This window comes from Myotis brandtii, unplaced genomic scaffold (assembly GCF_000412655.1).
Source record: "Myotis brandtii unplaced genomic scaffold, ASM41265v1 scaffold670, whole genome shotgun sequence".
In the NCBI taxonomy this organism is placed as follows: Eukaryota; Metazoa; Chordata; class Mammalia; order Chiroptera; family Vespertilionidae; genus Myotis; species Myotis brandtii.
The window spans coordinates 897,370-918,661 of NW_005370611.1; the positions used below are offsets into that span (position 1 = coordinate 897,370).

General features: G+C 47.0%; 1 protein-coding gene across 1 annotated transcript in view; it reads right to left on the bottom strand.

The window, feature by feature from the left end:
- Window positions 1-271: 271 nt before the first annotated feature.
- The window catches only part of PMFBP1 (polyamine modulated factor 1 binding protein 1), a 47,049-nt gene continuing 26,028 nt past the window's right edge, over window positions 272-21,292 (bottom strand). Inside the window, exons 7-21 of the mRNA XM_014529187.1 lie at window positions 21,040-21,150; window positions 18,407-18,533; window positions 18,149-18,306; window positions 16,408-16,648; window positions 12,942-13,128; window positions 12,625-12,778; window positions 11,578-11,745; window positions 11,172-11,309; window positions 6,018-6,182; window positions 5,326-5,493; window positions 4,865-5,032; window positions 3,937-4,040; window positions 3,355-3,429; window positions 1,037-1,272; window positions 272-682 (exon numbers count right to left, since the gene is read on the bottom strand). Of these exons, the coding sequence (XP_014384673.1) occupies window positions 540-682; window positions 1,037-1,272; window positions 3,355-3,429; window positions 3,937-4,040; window positions 4,865-5,032; window positions 5,326-5,493; window positions 6,018-6,182; window positions 11,172-11,309; window positions 11,578-11,745; window positions 12,625-12,778; window positions 12,942-13,128; window positions 16,408-16,648; window positions 18,149-18,306; window positions 18,407-18,533; window positions 21,040-21,150 (2,343 nt within the window). The 3' untranslated portion in view covers window positions 272-539. The remainder of the gene's footprint in view (window positions 683-1,036; window positions 1,273-3,354; window positions 3,430-3,936; window positions 4,041-4,864; window positions 5,033-5,325; window positions 5,494-6,017; window positions 6,183-11,171; window positions 11,310-11,577; window positions 11,746-12,624; window positions 12,779-12,941; window positions 13,129-16,407; window positions 16,649-18,148; window positions 18,307-18,406; window positions 18,534-21,039; window positions 21,151-21,292) is intronic.

Below are 21,292 nucleotides of genomic sequence, written 5' to 3' on the forward strand. Positions count from 1 at the left end.
CTCCTCCATTTGGAAAATGCATCACTTAGTTCTCGTCCTTTCTTTTGCACCTCAGGATTACTTTCCTCTTTAAGGTTTTTAGATTTTTTCTTCTTCTTAAATTCTAGACAGAGATAGAAAGAATAAAGAAGGAGCTAGTTTTCTCTGGTTGGTTTATAAACGAATCCAGAAGCTCGCTGTGGGAATGACAACTCCTATACATGTGAAAGAGGCCTGTATTCATTAGAATCCAGGGAAAGCAGCGGTGAACACACTGCTGGGGGCTGGAGGGGATAGAGATGTCTGCAGGATGCCAGGAGCTCACCGGGACTGCTGTGCGCATGTCTTTATTTTAGAGTTTGGGCCTGGAGAGGGTGGTAAGGGGCCAAGGCTCCCTCTGCTGCAGGAAGTGGACAAAACTCAGTAAACATCAGCATATTGCAAAATAGGCTGGGACCTTGATATGTTCTCGTAGGAGCTGATCCAGGCCGAGAGGGGGGGATGGGGACTCACTGTCTTCAGAAACGTGGGGGAATGATGCCCAGGGGAAGGCGCTGGCTCTAGCAACATGAAGAACCTGAGGGAATCGGGAGGAAGCGACAGTCTTGACTTGAGGAGAAATTAATGAGGCGACTCCTCAGGACTGGCCTTGTGCGAGGAAGGCCGCTCTGTTGCAGTGTGATTTTCCTCAGGGTGACGGAGTCTGTGTGGCAGAAAAGATGGCTGTGCAGGGGACAGGGCGCTCTCGTGTGGCTCCCAGAACACACTACAGGCGGAAGATGCCTATCCTGCTGCTCTCGGTCCCCACAATTCCAGCTGGTCTGGGTAAGGGACAGATCTGAGACACGAGCACTCGGTACCAGCGAAGACTCGTAGTGAGAAGAACAAGCCTTGTCTACAGACAGGGAAATAATGACCTCTGGTCCTGACTTTTCTTTTCCCTTTTGAGTTCGCAATCTAGTAATCTCTTGAAAAATAGTATCAGGCTGCTATCTTTTTGACCCATGGGACTAAGACAACATCGCGGTAAGTAGCAAAAGATGAATGGGGGACATACCTGAGCAGAGCGGAGTCCCGGCAAACGTGGTGACATCCATTCTGTGGCTCAGGCTCTGGGTCGTCCCCCTCCAGTCCAAGCTGCCACACCCTTTCCTCTGTGTGGGCTCTGCTTTGCACGGGTTCAGCGCTTTCGTGCATAACCTTTGGTGCCCGGACTTCAGCTTCTTCTCCTCGATCTCGGTCTTCAGCTTCTTGTTTTCCTGCTGCAGATGGACCATTACATTGTGGAGGTGGCTGGGGAAGGGAAGGGGACAGGTGGGTGTTGGTCTGCGTCAGCTCCTCGGTTCCCCACAGGAAAGGACAGAGAAAGGCACCCCGGAATGGAGAGACATGGGCGCCTGGTTCCTTCCAGAGCGAGCCCTCTCACACACGCTCTGTGGGAATGGAGCCTCTGTGTGTCCCTGGAAGAGGCCAGGCCTGGGGTTGGGGTGGCTCCAGACCCACGGCGTCATCTCAGCTCTGGCTCTGTTTTCTCATCTGTTAAATGGGGATAACTGAGTGTGACAAGTGATAGAGACTTGATTGGAAGAGCCAGAAGGCTGTTACCAACAACTCTGACCACGTGTCCTTGGTCTCTCATGGCCATGCCTTGGACTCTGTTCTGAGGCCCGAGTCCAAGTTCTTTCACATCCCTTTGCTGAAAGGTGGGAACCCCGGGGATCCGGCTCTGTTTGAGAGCTCGGGCGAGTAACTTATCCCCCTTTTACAATGAGAAAATGGTGGCTGTAATGCAGGTGACGGGGAAGATAACTCTACATATTTCCTGCGGTTCGATCCATGGCAGTTATTCATATTGACAGTTGTATTTCTCCACATCGAGGTGGAGGGTAGGGTGACAAGGGCTCAGGAACCAGACTACCCGGGCTGGAATGCTGGTTCTGACACTTACTAGTTGGGAGGCCATGGGCAAGTTATTTAGCTTGTGAGTTCCTCTCCTCATCGGCCTCAGTTAACACATGTAAAGCACTTAGTGCCTTAATACATATCAGTGGAGCTATTATTATTCGAAGATGGTTTTCCTTCAAAGAGATTCAAGAATGAGTTCTTTATAGAAGAGAGGACCAGAACTTGACACAATATAAGAAAAAGCCTGATGTTCTCTGTTACCCTCAGATTCAGACAATTTTTCTTTTAGTTAAACCCTATCAGAAAATATTTTTATCCTAGTAAAAAATTTCATGTTTTTTTTTTCCCTCTAAAGGAAATCAAATAAAAAATTCATCCTCAACTTCCTCTCTGGGCTCGTGCTTTGCCCTCTTGCTCTCTGTAAACCTGGCCAGAGTTGACGACACCCAGTCCCTTGTAGCTCCTCACGTGGTCGCCACATTCCACATGCCACTGGGCCTGCAGGTGGGGTCGCCCTGCCCCTGGCTCTCTGCCACTCTCTCTGGCCCACTCCTGTCAGCACCCCCGATGCCTTCAACATTTCGTACTTTCTATCCGAGTCATACCTCCGTCCCTACCTCCTTATTCCGATGTCCTCTCTTTCCACTCAGGCACCCTCTCTAGGTCACAGCCTGGAACTGAGCTTTCTACAATGGGTTCTAGGTGTGCTGAGAGACCTCCGCTCTGGGTGCAGGGTCTGGGGCAGCTGCTGACTGGTCACAGCAACCCCATCCCAGGCCCTTCCAGGCGCCAAACCAATGCGATCACGTTCTCAGTGTTGTCTAGCAGGAGATGGGGAAGCACTGCCCTAGAGCCTGTCTGTACCTATTACTACACCCCCTTTGAAATCTCAGTTTTAGACATTCATATCTTTCCCCCATTCCCGAACTTCCAACACGCCTCTCCTACCACTCGCTGCTGATCCAGCTTTGACCATGAAAGTGAAGCAAGGCCCAGAGGAGGGTAGAGCAACAAGTAGAAAGAACTAGGTCCCCAAATGACCCCGTGGGACAGAGGAACCCCACCAACCTGGACTTTTCACCTCCTAGAGCTGTGCCTTCCATGTTCTATGTTCCTCCACTTGGAGATCTTTGTTACAGTAGCTTGGCCCCCACCCTAACTAACAGTCTGCTTTCTGTGCCCATTTCGTTCTCAGCATTTCTGACCTCAGAGAGTCACAGAAAGTGACAGTGGAAAGGCGTGTGGAGACTATTAACTCCCTTTTATTATTGTTGAGGCAGCTATGGCCTTAAGAGGTAAAGTGATGTATCCAAGGTCTCACAGATGAGGTTAGGACTTTGGGTCTTTCCAAAGTCCCAGGCCTTTCCTGGGGACTGACCCACGTATCCAGTGAGAAAGCCAGCCCTGGCTCCTGGCCAATCCTTCTACTTAAGACCCAAGCAGCAGCCAGGGTGGTGTAGGATGACTTACTCCTTTTCACCAGTCAGCTTGGCAATGTATTTGACCTGTTCACGGAGCTTGTTTCCTAGTTGCTCATTGGCGACTCTGTAATAAAATCCACGAGAAAAGAGTTCCCAGACCCCTGTGAGCAGAGCATGGGCTGGCTACACGGGACATTGGGTGTTCTCAGCAAGGCTTCTGTGGGGCCCCAGTCCCCAGAGCTGGAGCCTTCCTGGCCCCTGGCAATTAAGAGGACTCTTCCTACTCAACTCCTGTGCAGATTCCCTGTGATCCCAGGCGAGTTCAGAGATCTAGGCAGCGAAGCTGGACCCCAGGCTGGGAAGAGGAAATCGGACCCTCAGTGAAGCACCCATGAGCTGCTTCTCTTTTACGTCAGCAGGGCCCTCTAGCTTACCCTCAAGCCTTGGGTGTGGGCCGAGATGGGGTCAGCTTTCCAGAAGGGCAGTGTGTGTGTGTGAAAGAGAGAGAGAGAGAGAGAGAGAGAGAGAGAGAGAGAGAGAGAGAGAGAGAGACTATTCTTTGGCACATGTATGGGTCCTCAATTTAGCCCAGGCCTTGGGACCTGGCCTTATTTTTTTCTTCCTTACTTACTTCTGCTCTTTTGCCCATTGCTCCATGTTGGTCATGATCTGATCATTCTCTCGGTGCAGCCTGCAGGTGTCTTTGAGCACAGGCCGCTGGGGCAGGCAACAGGGCTTTGTAGGAGAAGAAAATGAGATGGTAAGGGGTGGGAGCATGGGCCCGTCACCTGCCTGCTCCCAAGTCAGGCCTCTTCTCTCTTCCTGGGAGAAGAAACACTGCCTCTGCTGGCCAGAGCTGGAACTGCCACAGCAGGACACCACCTCCAGCATCCAGGCTGCACCCACACAAAGGTGCCACCTCTGAGCAGCCACCGTTTCTAGTAGAGACAAAGTAGACTTGTACACTTACAATGATTTTCAGGCCAAAGGCATTATTGTTCTAAAAAAAGATTTTGGTTAAGCCAATTTTTTAGTATGGAAGGAAAAATATCTTGAGGAAGAGATGTCTTTTTTTTTTCCTAATTGGAGCCAAGGCCCTGTAGCCACCCCAAGGTATCCTACAGCTTCCTGCCATGAATTTTACCGCTCAGGGTGCCAGGCATGGGGCACATCACACCCTAAGATCTTAGCTGACTCCACTGCAGGGAAAATAAAAGCGTCAGAATGGCTTCTGGAGGGAAACTGCCCAGTGGATTTTCTAAGTCAGGGGCGGCTGGTGTACCTGGCAGGGAGAGGGCATGCTGTCTCCCCTGGAATGGGGCTTTTGTTTTGCTCAATATCGCTATCAACAAAGCTACAGGAAGATGGTTTGGTCGACACAGATGCTGTAGCACCCACACCCTGCTTCGTGCTGAATAGAGCAGGTGTCTTTCCTTGCTCCCAGGCACGTCCCCCCTCGCCCTCCCCTCTCCTCCCCAAGGGCTGTCTGGTATCCAGGTGGCTGTAGGCAGTGCTGGGAGGAACTGGGAAGAAGTGACCACAAGCCGAGGAGCACCTACATCCTTCTCGTCGGCAAGAAGGTTCTCCTTCAGGGCAGTCATTTCCTCCTGGAAGGACCGGAGCTGCTCTTCCTTAGCCGCCAGCATCTTGAGGTCACACTGGTGCTGCTTCTGCCACTGCAGCACTTGGCAGCTCATCTCCTCCAGCTTCTTGTCGAAGGCGTGTACCTGCGCAGGGGCGCAAAGTGAGGAGGAGACCCCAGCTTGCCGCCCTGACCCCAGAGACCCGTGACCAGGCCAGAGGGCCCTTTTTCAGCTCTGGGATTTGTTAGGGGGCATTTTATTGCCAGCGGCCAGCAGAGGGCGCTGCCGCTCTGATCGTTGGCTCCGGGCCTTCAACTCACAGGACCCAACAAGGAGAGGGAACCCATTATGGCTCAGTGCTAAATAGCTGTGGGTGCAAGAGGTGACCTTGGGGACCTGGAACAGGAAGGCAGCCTGAGCCCCAGGCTGCTCCTCACCTCTATCTCACTCTGCTGATGGAAGCCTTGAAGTTTTTTTAATTCCATGTTGAGCTTTTTCATCCTCTCCTCATAAGCTATGATTTCCTCTTCCAGCTGAGCTTTCCTATCTTGGGCCTGCATCAAGCTTCGGTGCAGGCTCTTGGTCTCTGAGATCGAGTGGTTGAGCTTTAGGTAAAGACAAAGGGGATGAGGTGGCTGACAGAGCCCTGGGGGCCTCTCTGCTGAACCCTGAATGGAGAAGGGCTCCAACCCTCCCTGTCCTCTACCGAGGGCGGCAGACACCCTGTCACTTTCCTACTGTCCCACAGAGGGCGGGAAGTGACAGTAGGTGGTTTTCTGCATCCCACATTCCCTCCTCTGTTCCCTCTCTTTTTGGTCCTATGAATGGATCAGACATGGTCAGCACAGGGATGGGGCATGAATTTCCCTGATAATCCAGGTTTTGGGAGGACCTTGCCCTGGGTCACCCATGGGCAGAAAGATGTATCAGGTTTGGCCTCCATCTTGCTCCTCCCAACCCTCCCCCAAACCCTTACTCAGAAGAAGTAGGCCTTCTCTGGACAGACATCCCAGCTCATGCCAGGGTTTGCACGAGCCTCGGGGACAGTCAGGAGTGTAGGAAATTGGTTTCTATGCCTCTCCCACTGCTAGGACATGTCTTTGTCCTAGAGATACAGGGCGTGGCCCACCTTCTCGAGAGCTTCCGTCAGGTCGTCTTGGCAGGCAGCTGACTTCCGGGATAGTTCCTCATAGACTTCTTTACTGACCATGGTCTGCTGATAATGCTGCTCTTTGTTCTTAGCCTTGTCCAGCTGGGCCTGCAGATACCCTATGGTCTCCTTCTGAGAGGCGACCTTTAGGGAGGAGGAATATCACTGTCAAGGTTCATGGCTATGGAGGCATTCTCTGTGCCCATAGGAAACAGGAGCAGCACTGGGCTCTCCTCCCTCTGCACTAGCCCGTACAGCAGTGTGAGATAATGCCCCCGCCTCCACCTCCTTGTTGTAAAAGGAAGAGCTGCCATTCCAGGCTCTTCTGCACTCCTCTCCCCACCGTTCCCCTTCTGGTTAGCATGCCCCCCCTTCCCCCCCTGCCCAGTACAAGGACTCCTGGAGGTTCTGGGCCATGATGTGTCTAGCACATGAAAAGTCCCTTTCACAGACTCTGCAGCCTTTGATAAAGATCCACTTCTAGGATGGGAGACGTGATACAGTATCTCAGTTGTGTGCACTATGCCTCACTTTGTCCCTGACATAATTCACTAGACTTACTGCACCATGAAAATGGGGCTGCCCGTGCTTTCTTCGCTTACAGCTCAGGGCATGGCACATAATAGGTGCTCAGTAAGTATTACTCTTCTTGGACTGAGTGAAATATTGCATTGGGCAGTGTTTGAAATTAGAGATGCATTGAATACATAGTTCTGGCAGAAGTATATTTAAAAACGGAAGTCCGTGTCTTAAACGTTGTCTTGAGTATTCATGCTAGTTAAAAGGAACTGAGATCGGGAGTTAGAGGGTCTATGTCAGGGGTGGGCAAACTTTTTGACTCGAGGGCCACAATGGGTTCTTAAACTGGACCGGAGGGCCGGAACAAAAGCATGGATGGAGTGTTTGTGTGAACTAATATAAATTCAAAGTAAACATCATTACATAAAAGGGTACGGTCTTTTTTTTTTTTAGTTTTATTCATTTCAAACGGGCCGAATCCGGCCCGCGGGCCGTAGTTTGCCCACGGCTGGTCTATGTTGAGGTCCTGGTTCTGTCATTTACTTCATCTCTCTGAGTCTCAGTTTCTTCTTCTGTGAATCGGGGTACTTTCAACTGCTTCACAGAGTTTTTGTGATGATCAAGTGGGATGTAAAAAGGGCTTTGTAAGGTATAAATGCTACATAGCTGTGAGTTATGATCATGAAGATGCTAAGTAATTAGTCATTTTATTCTGTACTTTAAGTATAGGATCGGCATCTAAGTCTGGAAGCAGGTGGGAGACCTCAGAAATTCATGTGCCTGACTTCTGTTTTTTGGTATCCCTGTACACTGCATTCTCCATGTGGCCACATACACAGAGGGACAAACTCTTTTGGGTTTTCTTCAGTAACTGCTCAGTGCTCGAAGTTTATTGTTTTTTTCAAGTGGAATTCTGAGTATCTTTGACCTTAGGAACTAGTGAATGGGAGAAGTGTTAGACTGTATTTTTGCCCCTATATTTACCTATCTGGGAGGGGGGGGGGTGTGAAGTTAATCCTAAAGATGGAATAATTTGGTCTTCTGCAAATAAAAGTATAGTTTGTGGAGACTTTGGAAAACCATGGAGTCAACTGGGTCTGCACAGTGAACCAGGGGAGCTGCTGAAGAAATTACAACCCACCGTAAGCTCTTGATAATTGGTGGCCGGATTGAGAAATGTCACCATAGAGGTGAGACACTAAAAATAAAGGTGGTAAAAATATCACAATGATGCTAGACACTGAAATGGAAGCTTTATCTTAAACTTCTCTAACATGAGTGGTTTAGCTTAGGAAAAGATACTAAAAATACTATATATACATACATATATAAAATTAAAGAATCAAAGAGTTTTAATGAAAAGTTCTCATAAAGATCTGCTCTCTCTCCTTGCCAAAGACATTAGACCTGGATGGTTTTATAGGTGAAGTCCACTAAGTCATCCTACATTCCTCACTTTCTGTCAGTTAGTCTAAAGACACCTGCTCTATTCAGCAGTTAGTTGATTCTACTGCCGAAACATATCCTGAATTTGCTGATTTCTGTCTTAACTGACAACACTCTAACTTAGATAGCAATACTTTCCCAACTGGTTTCCTCACTCTCAAACTGACCCCCCTCCCCAATCCATTTCCACACATTAGTTGAAGCTATATTTTGAAAACCAAAATCAGATCAAATTATCTCCTCTGCCCCTTGAGGAAATTTCATCAATGTCTATCAACTGTTCTTAGAATAAAACCCAAAATTTCTTAACAGAGGCCACAATGTCTACCCCTACCGATCTTTCTACTCTCATCCTATACTAATATACTTCTTGATTACTATATTACTGGCCTTACTTCACTTCTTAGAACATTCCAAGGAGTGATTGAAAGAGTGATAGATATACACCGTCAGGATTTATACTTGGGATGCAAGGATGGGCCCACTTGATTAATTTTATTCAGCACATTACAGGGAATATCAGACTGAAACATGAATTCCATTAACATGAAAAGCAAGAAAGGATGCTACTGTTGAACACCTTACTTTAGGTAATATCTGATGCAATAAGGCAAGAAAAATGAGTAATATATGTTACAAAGGTTTAGAAAATTGTTGCTTGTAAATGATCTAACCATAACTTAGAAAATCCATGAGAAGCAACTGAAAAAATACTACTGCTTATAAGTGAGTTTAATAAGATATCCAAATATAGAATAAAAATAAATTAGCTTCCTTAGTATTTAACAATAATCTATAATAATAAAAGCATAATATGCTAATTAGACCAGGTGACCTCTGGATGAAGCTGGGCCTGTGAGGGCCGAGGCAGCCACCTAGGCAAGCTGCTGCGGCTATAGGGGCTGAGTCCCTTGCACGAATTTAGTGCATCTGGCCTCTAGTTAATTATAAAATACTAGAGGCCCGATGCACGAAATTCATGCAAGGGGCTCAGCCCTTGTAGCCATGGTAGCGTGCCTTGGCCATCGCAGCTGCGGCTTCGTCCAGTAGGTCGTCTGGAAGGTTGTTCGGCTGTCCAGTCTAATTAGCATATTATGCTTTTATTATTATAGACTAGAGGCCCCGTGCATGAATTTGTGCATGGGTGGGGTCCCTTGGCCTGGCTGGTGATCAAGGCCTACTGGGAGGTTGGCCAGCCGGCCCCCCGATTGGGAACTATCAGGGGGGCCAGTCAGCAGGGGGTAGGGACCGTGGGAGGTTGGCCTGATGCCCGCCCCCCCCCATTGGGGCCTGCGGGGAGGGACCTCAGGATGTTGGCTGGCCAGGGATGGGAGGAGGGGCCACAGGAGATTGGTTATGGGAGCACACTGACCACTAGGGGGCAGCTCCTGCATTGAGCGTCTGCCCCCTGGTGGTCATTGTGCATTATAACGACTGGTTGACCGCTTCTTTGGTCGTAACGGTTGCTTAGGCTTTTATATATACATATATATGGTAGAAAAATGTCTAGAATCAGAGATGGAAAGGATCTCAATATATATTGCCTTGACTTCAGATGGGAAATTTTAAAATTGAGAATATTGCTGAAAGAAAAATACATTTTAGAATGCAAAACTAAGTCTCTTTCTTTAAAAGAAAATATTTTTATTGATTTCAGAGAGGAAAGGAGAGGGAGTGCCACAACCCAGGCTTGTGCCCTGACCAGGAATTGTACCAGTGAACTCTTGGTTCCGGGACTGATGCTCAATGGTTGAGCCACACCTGGCTGGGCAAAACTAAGGCTCTTTCTAGTGGCTATTTCAATTGATTCAAAAAGTCTACTATACTTGGGGCGTACTTTTAAAAAGTGAAACATGCTTACACATACATGAAAACCCTCTAGTCTCCTGACTGCCACCAAAAGAATTCTGAAATTAGTGCTTTTACTTCCACATTGACATGACTTTCTTTCTTTTGGCAAATGTAATGGCAGGCCCATATAATACTTAGATAGTATCCCTTATTTACAGAGAGGTTCCTCGGGGATTTGAGTGACTCAGAACACAACTCTGGATCACAGTAAAGGAGAGATTTATATCTTTGGAGGGAAAATCTCCAGAAACATGAGTTTCTATGCTGTCTAACATGGTAGACACTAGCCACATTAGGCTATTTGCAGTTAACTAAAACTAAAATTAATTAATAGTAAAATTATAAAATCAGTTCCTTAGTCATACTAAGCCATAGTCCAAGCACTCTGTGGCCACATTAGGCTAGTGGATGTAGTATTAGATGTAATTTAGAGCTCAGACTGCTGTAATTTAGAGCTTTTCACCATTGCAAAAAGTTCCATGTGGCAGTGCTGTTCCTACATTTAGAATAGTCATAGTATTTTAAAATTAACTTTAAAAAATATTGTGAAGGAATCAGAGCTGCTGGTCTCTCATTTGTATCCCAAGAGTCCACCTATTAAGATGTTCTGTTTCTTGCCCAGAAAGATGGAGTGTATTGCCATTCAGGATGAAGGGAAAAGAGGTTAGATGTTAGACTGAGATGATTCAGGTTCATTTACTGGTCCATCCCATCACGTACTAATTAGTCACTTTAGGCCCAGCCTTTCTTTTTCCTGTAAACCGAGGATCATAGTATTGCATGTCTTGTTGGGAGTAGAGCAGACAGAAGGCATGTAAAGGACCTACATCGACAGTCAGTAAATGATGACTGAACGCAAGCACCGTGCCTCGCGTATGTTAGGTGCCGTTTGCTCCTTTCTGTCACCTTTATCTGTGTAATGAAACATAGCCATCTCCCCTCCCATCCCCTTTTTGTGCTTTGCTATTATTTTTGGAAGTGTTCCCTAGCAAATTGCCCCAAACAATGGATTCAGTCAACTCTGGTCTCAAATGCAACAGCGGAGGACTTGATGCCAAAGCCCAGATAGTCTGGGAGCTCCACCAGATGTTTGTAAATAAGACCTTCCACATGTGGAAGAAACATTTCTTTGGCTGCGCAACTGGGCACTGAAGGGGCATCCCCTTCGAGGAGGAGAGTGGAGCTGTGGGTCCCCCAGGATGCCCTGGGCCCAGCAGGGAGTCACATTTCTGTGGTGGAGGAGAGCTAGAAGCCCAGTTCAGCCCAAGGGACACAGGGTCAAAGTCTCTTACTCCCTTGGGGTTTCTGTCTACTCACCTCATTGTTCAGCTCTTGGATGGTTTTCTGGGAGGAGCTATGTTTGCCGAGAGAGGACTCCAGTTGTGTAGAATATTGCTTACTCTGTGCTTTGATATTCTCATTTTCCTCCTCCAACTTCCGCAAAGTCTCTTTTGACTGTTCCCCAATTAAAGAACAAGCCCAGAAAAGAGGTGTTACCCTCAGACTCCTATAGAACCCCACTCCTCCTTTCCTTACCCACAGCTCCATTCTGCACTCTGTGGTATCTCAGGCCTTCTCTCTCCTCTTCACTTGCCTTTCCCATCCTCCCTCCCTCCTCTCTGAGGTCTGAGTACCCACTGTCTCCGTTTCCCACCAAGCCTGGCTAGGCTCATGGCTGGCCCTGTATTCGTGACCTCGAGTCTTCCAAGATTCTCCTTCTTACCATCTTTTCTTTCTTTTTTAATTCCTGTCGGAGTGCCTCAATCTCTACCTCCATCACCGTCTCCTGTTCTTTACTTTTTTTCAATTGTTCCCGTTTCTCCTCTAGTAACCTTGTTACTTCCTTAAGCTCCTCTTCTAGAGTGATTTTGGTGCTGGTTAGCTCCCTGTGCTGAGAAAATAAAAACTGAACTGAAAGACAGTTTTAGACTGTACATTTTTGGAAAAGCACACAAACAAACTCAGACAATTGTACACAGAGAGCAGCTGAAATAAATATAAAGACAACTTCCTGGTTATTTAGCATGCAAAAGTTTCCTCTGATGTTCAGCAACATTTTACATTTTTTCAAGTAGGTATACCAACTTATTTTATTTATAGAACCAGCTCCCACAATAACAACCTTCTCTCCCAATTACCAACTCTTTCCACATAAAACCTCTGCGAATAAAGTTTTAAAAAAATCTGAGAAAAGACAAAAAGAACAGTTCAGAGATCAAAGACTTTAACTTAACTGACAAGGATAGCTTTTGAATCCTTGAAAAACAACAACACATTGTCCTTTGACTCGTTATTTATTTATCCTCACCGAGGATATTTTCCCATTGCTTTTAGATAGAGTGAAAGGGAAGGAGGGAGTGTGGGAGGGAGGGGAGGGGAGAGAGAGAGAGAGAAACATTGATGTGAGAGAGACACATCAATTGGTTGCCTCCTGTATACACCTGACCAGGGCCGGGGAATGAACCTGCAACCCAGGTAGGTGCCCTTGACCAGAAATAGAACCTGAGACTCTTTGGTGTGCAGGCTGATGCTCTAACCACTGAGTAACACCAGCTAGAGCTGTCCTTTGACTATTTTTAAGCCTAGCACTTGAAAATACTTATTATTGGTCATGGGAACTGGAGCTGACTGGCTGGCTTAGCATTCTAACACAAATTCTGGACAATTCATTTGCCATGAACTGGTGGTGGCATCTGCCCAAATAAAGACCAATCTATTTAATGTTAAACAGAGCAAATGCCTGAGCTGGCGGCCTACTTGCCCTTCATACCTGGTATTGTAGTGTTTTGATACGATCTAACTGTTCATTTAGTGCCATTTCCTGCTCAGTCACTGTCTTCTGAAACTGCCTCTTTTCCTTCTCTGAAATTTCAAGCTTCCTCAGGGTCCCAGAGAGTTCCAGTGTCAGCTCCTCTATCCGTTTCCTAAAGCAAAATGGCAGGAAGTAGGAGGACGGGCTGTGGTCTGTGCGGGTGGACTGTGAGCTGGCCGCACGGGGCTCGCGGTCCCACTCCGGGGCAGCGGCCCGCTGTGTCCTGATTGGCTCACTAGGGACGGAGCCTCTCTCGGGAGGTAAACCTGTGGTACCTGTTGGATGCAAGTTCCTCTCCGGACACCAGGGAATCCTGCAGCTTCTGGAGCTCTCTCTGCAGCTCCTGGATGTTGTCGGCCTTCTGCTTCTCCAGGAGAATGCAGTTCTGCAGTTTCCTCTGGGAATCCTCCAGGTTCGTCTTTGCCAAAGCGGCCTCCTCTTTGTACTGGGCTGCTTCCTGAGCTGCAAAGACAGGAGACAAGCCAGGGGCATGTCCTCGTGAGAAGGAAGGCTGCGTGAAGAGCGGACTCTCAAATCAGACCAGTCAAATAGTCCGTTCCTTCATGGTGGGACCTACTTCAATCTCCCATCTGTCCTCATTTCTCTCCATTTCATTATCGCTCTCAAGGAGCGCTTTTAAATCATCTGTCTTCAACTACCCTTCAGCTGTGGTCTCCTTCTTGACTAAAATGAAACAAATTGTTAGGCATGGCTCAGTGTATCTTATGCAACTCATCCTGCCCTTGGGCACATGCCCTGACCCCCTAGGACAGTGGTCGGCAAAATCATTAGTCAACAGAGCCAAATATCAACAGTACAACGATTGAAATGTCTTTTGAGAGCCAAATTTTTTAAACTTAAACTATATAGGTAGGTACATTGTTATTAACTTAATTAGGGTACCCCTAAGCTGGCCTTTGCTAAAAACGTCCTCAATCTGATTGAGGTACGTTTGCTGAGGTCAACCCCTTCCAACTCTCCCACCCACACTTGTCTTGTATACTTGTTTCGTCTATCTCATTTCGTTCATCCTCTCTATATGTCCAAACCATCTCAACATACCTTTCTCAATCCTCGACACTACATCTTCTTTCACTCCACAACGTTCCCTAAAATTAACTTAATAAACTTTACTTAAAGTTTTAAGTCTTAGTTAAACTATAGGTATGTTGAACAAAACTTGATATCATACTTAATAAGGATATTTATTGATAAAATTAAATGCCTTACAATTTACTTTACAATATCCATGAAATTAAATCACGACAATGACGGACAAACACTAATGTGAACAATGGCCTTGCATCTTCTTGGAAAGTTTGGGTAAGTCAGGTTTGTATGTTGGGTTTTTTTTTTTTAAATATATTTTACTGGTTTTTTACAGAGAGGAAGGGAGAGGGACAGAGAGTTAGAAACATCGATGAGAGAGAAACATCGATCAGCTGCCTCCTGCACACCTCCCACTGGGGATGTGCCTGCAGCCAAGGCACACGCCCCTGACCGGAATTGAACCTGGGAACCCTCGGTCCCCAGGCCGATGCTCTATCCACTGAGCCAAACCAGTTAGGGCTATGTTGTTGTTTTTAATTTTAGGCATGATTCCAGGTTCTCATCATAAGACGACTTCTGTGCATGGGCCGCGAAGTTTCAATCGCACTGTATGTGTGCACCCGCGGTATTTTGTGGAAGAGCTACACTCAAGGGGCCAAAGAGCCGCATGTGGCTTGCGAGCCGCGGTTTGCCGACCACTGCTCTAGGAGCTTAGAGTCTAGTGAGGGAACCATAGCTGCCCCTCTCGATAAGACAGCACTGTAATGTTAAACTTGCAAAGACTGTCAACTCGGGAAGCACGTCACTGTAAGGACCGTTGGAGGTGGACTTACCGAGGAACAGAGGCAGGGTTGCACCTTAGAAGAAGGGAATTCCAGGTGAGAGGAATGTTAGAGTAAATGCTCGGTGAAGGGAAGGGGGAGGCCTGAGGGAAGAGGATGAGCAGAGACTTGTGTGGTTGAAAGGAAACTGGGTAGGAGTTCTGAGAGACAGAGCTGAGGAAGTGCATGAACTAGAAGGGGCTTTGAAGGACTTTGAGAGAAAGGTTTGGACTTGATTTTTGGGTTCTTGAGCAGGGACTGGACATGAAGGAAAGAGTACTTTAGGAACAGTGTGAAGGATTAGAATGGAGAACGACTTCCGGCAATATCCTTTAGCCCACGTCCTTGCCTTCACTGGGCACGAAGCTGCTTATTGCAGTTTCTCTATGCCAAATATATCCCCATTTCCAACAGTTTCTACTATCATTTCTACTTTAAACATCAGTTTCCTCTCCATTTTTCAGCCTAGGACACTGGAGGAAAGGTGGTATCACTCTGGAAATAATTATACACCTTGTAAGAAGGGAGAAAAAAATTTTAAAGCAGGGAAGAGAATAGGTTCAGTTTGAGGAATGCTGAGTTAGAGGGGAAGGTGAGTTGCCCAGGGGGAGCTAGTCTCTAAAAATAAGACTGGTCACAGGTGTGAAATCAGGGCCTGTGCCTAGGCTTTGGAGTCATCTGCAAGGCAATGCAGCTCCAAGGAGGAAGGCGCTCACTGAAGAACAAGTGTAGAGGGAAATGAGAAGAGGAAGAGGGCAGAGTCTTAGGGATGAATGATTCTGAGCAGGGTGGGGGAGAAAACAATTATGAGATTTGTGGGACCTGTTGTGTCTCCAAAGCTAAGAAACACTTGTTGAGGTACGGTGGCCCACAGCAGACACACAGCGTCAAAGGAGGGTGAGGAAACCTGGCTTTGAACCTTTTACTTTTTTTTCCAATTTCTATATCACATAACACAAAATTTACCCTTTTAAAGTGTATAGTCCAGTGGTTTCTGGCATCCTCACAAAGGTGAGCAACCATCATCAATATCTAATTCTAGATCATTTTCATCACCCCCTAGGAAACCCTATGTCCAAGGCAAGAAGTTACTGGTGACCTCCGAGAAAGCAGTGGAACAAGGACACAATCCATAGTGCAAGCTGCACAGAAGAGAATTTTTGGAGGCCCCTCCCACCCCCCCAAAAAGGGAGAGAGAGAATAAAAAAAAACTAGGGAAGGAGCACTGGCCAGTTTGGCTCAGTGGTTGGAGCATTGGCCCATGGGCTCAATTCCCAGTCACAGGCACATACCTCAGTTGCGGGTTTGATCCCTGGCCCTGGTCAGGGTGCGTGGTGGAGGCAGCCAGTCGATGTGCTTCTCTCACATTGATATTTCTCTCTCTCTCTGTCTCTCTCTCTCTCTGTCTCTGTCTCTCTCCCTTCCTCTCTTTCTCTCCCTCCTCCCTGCCTCTCTTTCTAAAGATCAATGGAAAAATATCCTCGGGTGAGGATTAAAAACAAAAACAGGGAAGGAAGAGATGAATTGTGGGACAAAAGTTCTGGAGAAGATGGAGAGGAATGTGGTGCAAAGAAACAAAGTACAGAGCCCTGCCCTCCTTGGCAGAGAAAGGAGAGGGTCTTTATCTGAACCGCCAAGGAAACAGCGGGCAGTTCACTCTCCCAAACTGAACGCCTGCTATGTGGTGAAGGTTCCAGACAGAAGGTGAGGTTGGCGGTGAATGAAGCCACGGCTGAGATGTGAGATGAGATCAAAGGAAGACTTGAAGTGAGAAAGTGGGGAGGCAGAGGGGGAGGGCCATTTAGAGAGAGAAAGGGGCTCCAGCCCCGTGTGTTGGGAGTGTGGTGGGCAGCGCTTGCTGGGGCCTCACCAGCCATCCTCTGCTGCTGCTGGGCATCTTCGAGGAAGTCCTTCAGCTTCTCGATCTCGGCTTGCAGGGCCCCACACTCCACCTGGCATGTGTTCTGCTTCACCCCCCGGAGGGTCATTTCCAGTTCTGTCGTCATCAGCTGCTGCTTCTCAAACTCCATCTCTTTCTTCAGGAGGGTTGTCTGAACCCGTGTCAGCTCCTTCTCTAGCTCGTGCAGCATTTCATCTTTCTCTTGGAGGAGCTGAGGAAAGCAACGCGTTAATGCTAACGAAGGCCTGACAGTGGCAGGGCACAGTCAATCAGAGACTCTTTGGAGCCCTCTCACGGCCACTATCTTCTCATGCCTGGATATTGCAATAGCCTCCTACCTTAGCTCTCTGCCACCCCTCACTGCACCAATCAGAGGGGAGGGGGCGGGGTGGCTCTAAAAACGCAAGTCAGATCTTGTATGCCTCTGATCAAAACCATCCATGGCTCCATCTCACTTAGAAAAAGGCCTCCCAGGATGCTATGCCTCATGACCTGGTCCTTGGCTACTAGCTTGACCTCACCTCTTGCCACCCCCACCCTGTCTGCAACAAGTGGTCTCCAAAGCACGCCGAGGAGCCTCCCATCTGAGAGCTTTTGCACTTGCTATTCTCTCAAGACCTTTGCCTGGGTGGCTCCCTCCCTTCATTCAACTCTCTTCCCAAATGCTACCTTGTCAGAGAGGCCTTCCCTGACCACCCTGTATAAAACAGCCACCAAGCTATTTTTAGGAATTTATCAGTATCTGACATATTCATTCTGTTGTTTGTTTATTGTCTGTCTCTCCACACTAGAATGTAAGCTCCATGAGAGTAAGGATGTTGCATGTCTTATTATATTCTTTCTAACAATTATTGTAAAAGTTACATTTATTGGGGTGGCATTGGTTAATAAAATTTTATAGGTTTCAGGTGTACAATTATATAATATTTTTAGTGCCTAGAACAGTGCTTGGCACATCTTAGGAGCTCAAAAATATTTGTTGGGTAAATATATGGATGACTCAAAGCTGTCTATCCAGATGCCTTGCTTCTTGCTGTCATCTCTCCACGTGCCTCTATTTTGACTGACGGATCGCCTCTGTACCTTGAAATTGGAGGTGTGGATGACCAGTCAGTCAACCAACTGGATTATTTCTACTGGCTCCGATCAAGTTTAGAGCTGGAGAGTATTGACTACAGAAGCTTTTGTCCTTGGTTTCATTCCTAGGCTTCTCCAGGGCCTTGATTTATGTTGGCAACTACAGATCCTTTAGGGCAGTGCTCCCTTAGTATTTTCAAACTGCCTGATTTGCATATTCTAAGATATTTGTCATTTTAAAACTTGAAATTCACTTCATATTCTTAATTAGGCTACACATTATTTTATATTATTTCTTTCCACTATCAAGCATGAACTAAAGCATAAAGGAACAATGCCAAGTGTTTCCCAAACTCTCTGCCCCACAGGGCTGGGGACAAATCTCTTTCTTACAGAGGCAACATCTCTGTTAAGGTATTGCTATTTTATTTATTTATTATGTGGTATGAGAAGTACTAAAAAAGTCCTCAGAATGTCTCTGGGCCTGAAGAGACAACTGTACACATTGTACATGTGTTGATGCTCCCTAAGCATTCACAGTGGGTGCAGAATTGCCGAACGTGCTCTATCTGGCCAAGGCCTGGCCTCACACCCGCCCTATTGCTAGTTCCGACTAGAGAGCTCCTCCCCTCACCGTGTCTTTCTTCAAACTGAGCTTTTGGGCCTCAGTGAACTGCGTCTGCAGCTCCTGCTGCCGAAGCTGCAGGATGATGATCTCCTTGTCCTTCCTCTCCACGTGGGCAGATGCCTCCTCCCGCAGCCCGTGCAGGTCCAGCTCCAACTTCATCATTTCTACAGCGGGGCCAGACAGAGGGCTTCTTGCTTAGAGGAGGATTCTGCCTTCCTTCTGGGGCCCCACCCTTTGGCCACAGCCCACCGGCCCCCAGTGTACCCTTCATGATGTTTTTCTTTTGTTCTGACACGGCCTCGAGCTCCATGCGCAGGTCCTTCACGAGGTTCTGGTACTCCTCCACGTGCAGGCACTGGCTGTCTTTCTGCTCCTGCAAGTGCTTCAGTATCTGGAAAGATGGAAAAGAGCAGGGCAGGGTGAGAACATGGGGGAAGAACGCTTTCTAAAATCCCGAATGTCCAGAACAGGCAAATCCGGAGGGTAGGAAGCAGAGTAGTGGTTGCCAGGGGTTGGGGGTGGGGTGGGTGATGGGGAGTGGCTCTTCATGGATACCGGTTTCTTTCTGGAGTGATGAAAATGTGCTGGAATTAGTGGCGATGTTGCCCTACTCTGTGAATATACCAAAACTCACTGATAAAACACTTTAAATGGTGAATTTTATGGTCTGTCAATTACATATCAATTAAAAAATATAATGAAGAAAAGGATATGGCAGGCTTCTCACACTCACATTGAATGTGTACAAAGGAAGCCACTTCTTCCTCCCTATAACAATCAGTGTCATTGATGGAGCATATACCATGTGCCAGGCACTGTCCCAGGTACTGCAAACAACACAGACACAAATCTTTGCCCCCATGGAGCTGACCGTCTGGGGCAGTGGTTGGCAAACTCATTAGTCAACAGAGCCAAATATCAACAGTACAACGATTAAAATTTCTTTTGAGAGCCAAATTTTTTAAACTTAAACTATATAGGTAGGTACATTGTTATTAACTTAATTAGGGTACTCCTAAGGCTTACGAAGAGCCACACTCAAGGGGCCAAAGAGCCGCATGTGGCTCGCAAGCCGCAGTTTTCCGACCACGGGTCTGGGGGAATGAGCATAATATGTAGTGACTTGTAGAAAACAGAAGTTGATAAGTGCTATGGAAGAAGAAATAGAACAAAAAGGGGAATGGAGGTAATGGGGCAGGGACAGGTATGTGGGGTTGCAATATTAAATAGGATGGGTTGGTTGGCCTCACTGAGAAGTGACTTGCTGGAGGTGAGAGTGTGAGCATGTTGTAGGTATCTGAGGGAAGAGCTTTGTAGCCAATGACAAGACCCTGGGGAAAGAACATGGAAAAGTCCATGTGGTTACAGCGGAGTGAGTGACGGGGAAAGTGGCAGGAGATAAGGTGAGGGAGTTAGGGGGCAGTCACATCATGTGGGACTGTAGTCCCTTGGTAGGGACGTTGGCTTTTATCCTGAAGGAGAGGGAGATGGGCTGTGACCAAGAGAAGGCAGGGGCATATACACATGGCAGAGGAGGAGCAATGAGATGTCTGGGCATCAAGGGAGGTGGGAAGAGATAGTCATGTGACTTCAGAGTTGACAGTGAGGGAGGCCTGCAACAGGAAGGCAGGGGACAGCTGGAGAAATACAGGGCAGTCACCATATGACTCAGGTGGGCACTGCGGGGACTCCAAGGCCCAGTCTATGTCAGGCCGGTGGAGGGGGGAGAGGACTGCTGGCACTGACTGAGATGTGGATGGTTCGCTTCCCAATAGAATATCGAGGCAACACTAAGGCTTTGGATAGGATATATAAAATGGTGGGGGAAGGTATGTCCTGTTTCTTGGGAAAGTCTGGATTATTAAAAAAAAAAGGAATGTTAAAAGAGGAATTAGTGTCTAGTGGATATAGAATTTCAGTTTTACAAGATGAAAAAGTTCTAGAGATTTGTTGCACACCAATGTGAATATACTTAATATGGATGAACTGTACACCTCAAAGTGGCTAAGATGGGAAATTTAATGTCATGCGTTTTTTACCACTATAAAAAAATAAGAGAGTAAGGGGGAAATAAAGACATTTTTCAGACAAAAATAAAAAAGGAGTGCTATCCATATTGCAGGTCAGGATGTGAATAACATGGAGCTGACCTTTAAAATAAATATTGACAGATGTCCAAGGAGGAAACTCCAAAGTTCAATACTGATCCCTTATTCACTCAGACTTTGTGGAATCAGAAAGTCCTGAAAAGAGGAGTCCCTGCTCCCCCACTGGGGACCCCTTAGAGAACTTATATGTGTCGTCTACTCTCTCTGCCGCCCCTCCTGTCCCCATTCCAGCCTCAGCAGGCTGCCCTCCCGTGCCCCAGCATGGCCGCAAGTGCCTGGCTTTGTCTTGTACCACAAGTTCAGGCATGACTCACCTGGAGGAGACCTGACTTAGTTTTGACTATTGGTTGGTCAAATCTTACTATTTGTTTACATGGTTTAAATGCTATTCATTATGAGAATCAACTTTTGAGATGCCTTTGAGTTTCTAAAATAATCAGGTTTTCAAAAAGAGAGTGAATTTGAATTAATAATTTTCCCCAAATTTGCTACTTTTCGACTCCAACCAGACACTAGAAGGCTGGAATGGTCCTTATGAATTTGGCAAGCCAACAGGACTCTCTATCTGGTTTAGGTGGATTGTTGGAAGTGCGTTAAGAGACAGGTGTAATTCTAAAATCCAATCCCCAAATCGAATGCTGGCTGTATCCATGTGGCAGGGCCAATCAAGGTCACACAAATACAAAATAAAATATAATGTAAGATAAAAATTAAAAACAAGCAGGAAAACTCAGAATCAAATCCCAATTGGCACGACCCACCCGGTACAAATAAGCAAAATTGTCCCACCTTTTTGATGTCTTCACAGTCCTCCGAGGAGCTGGGAGGATGTCGGTGGGTGGCTGTATAAGAAGCAAAGTCTGCTTGTAATTTTATCAACGCCTCTTCACGCTCCAGAACCTGCCAATGAGCCCAAGTCCGTTAGGCTGCATGATCAATGTACCGTGTTTACACTAGTGTTATTTTAGCAGGGTGTTCCTTTTAACAGCCTAAGTTTCTTGTAACATTATAAGTCATCATGCACTTCCTGTGGGGTCTGGGG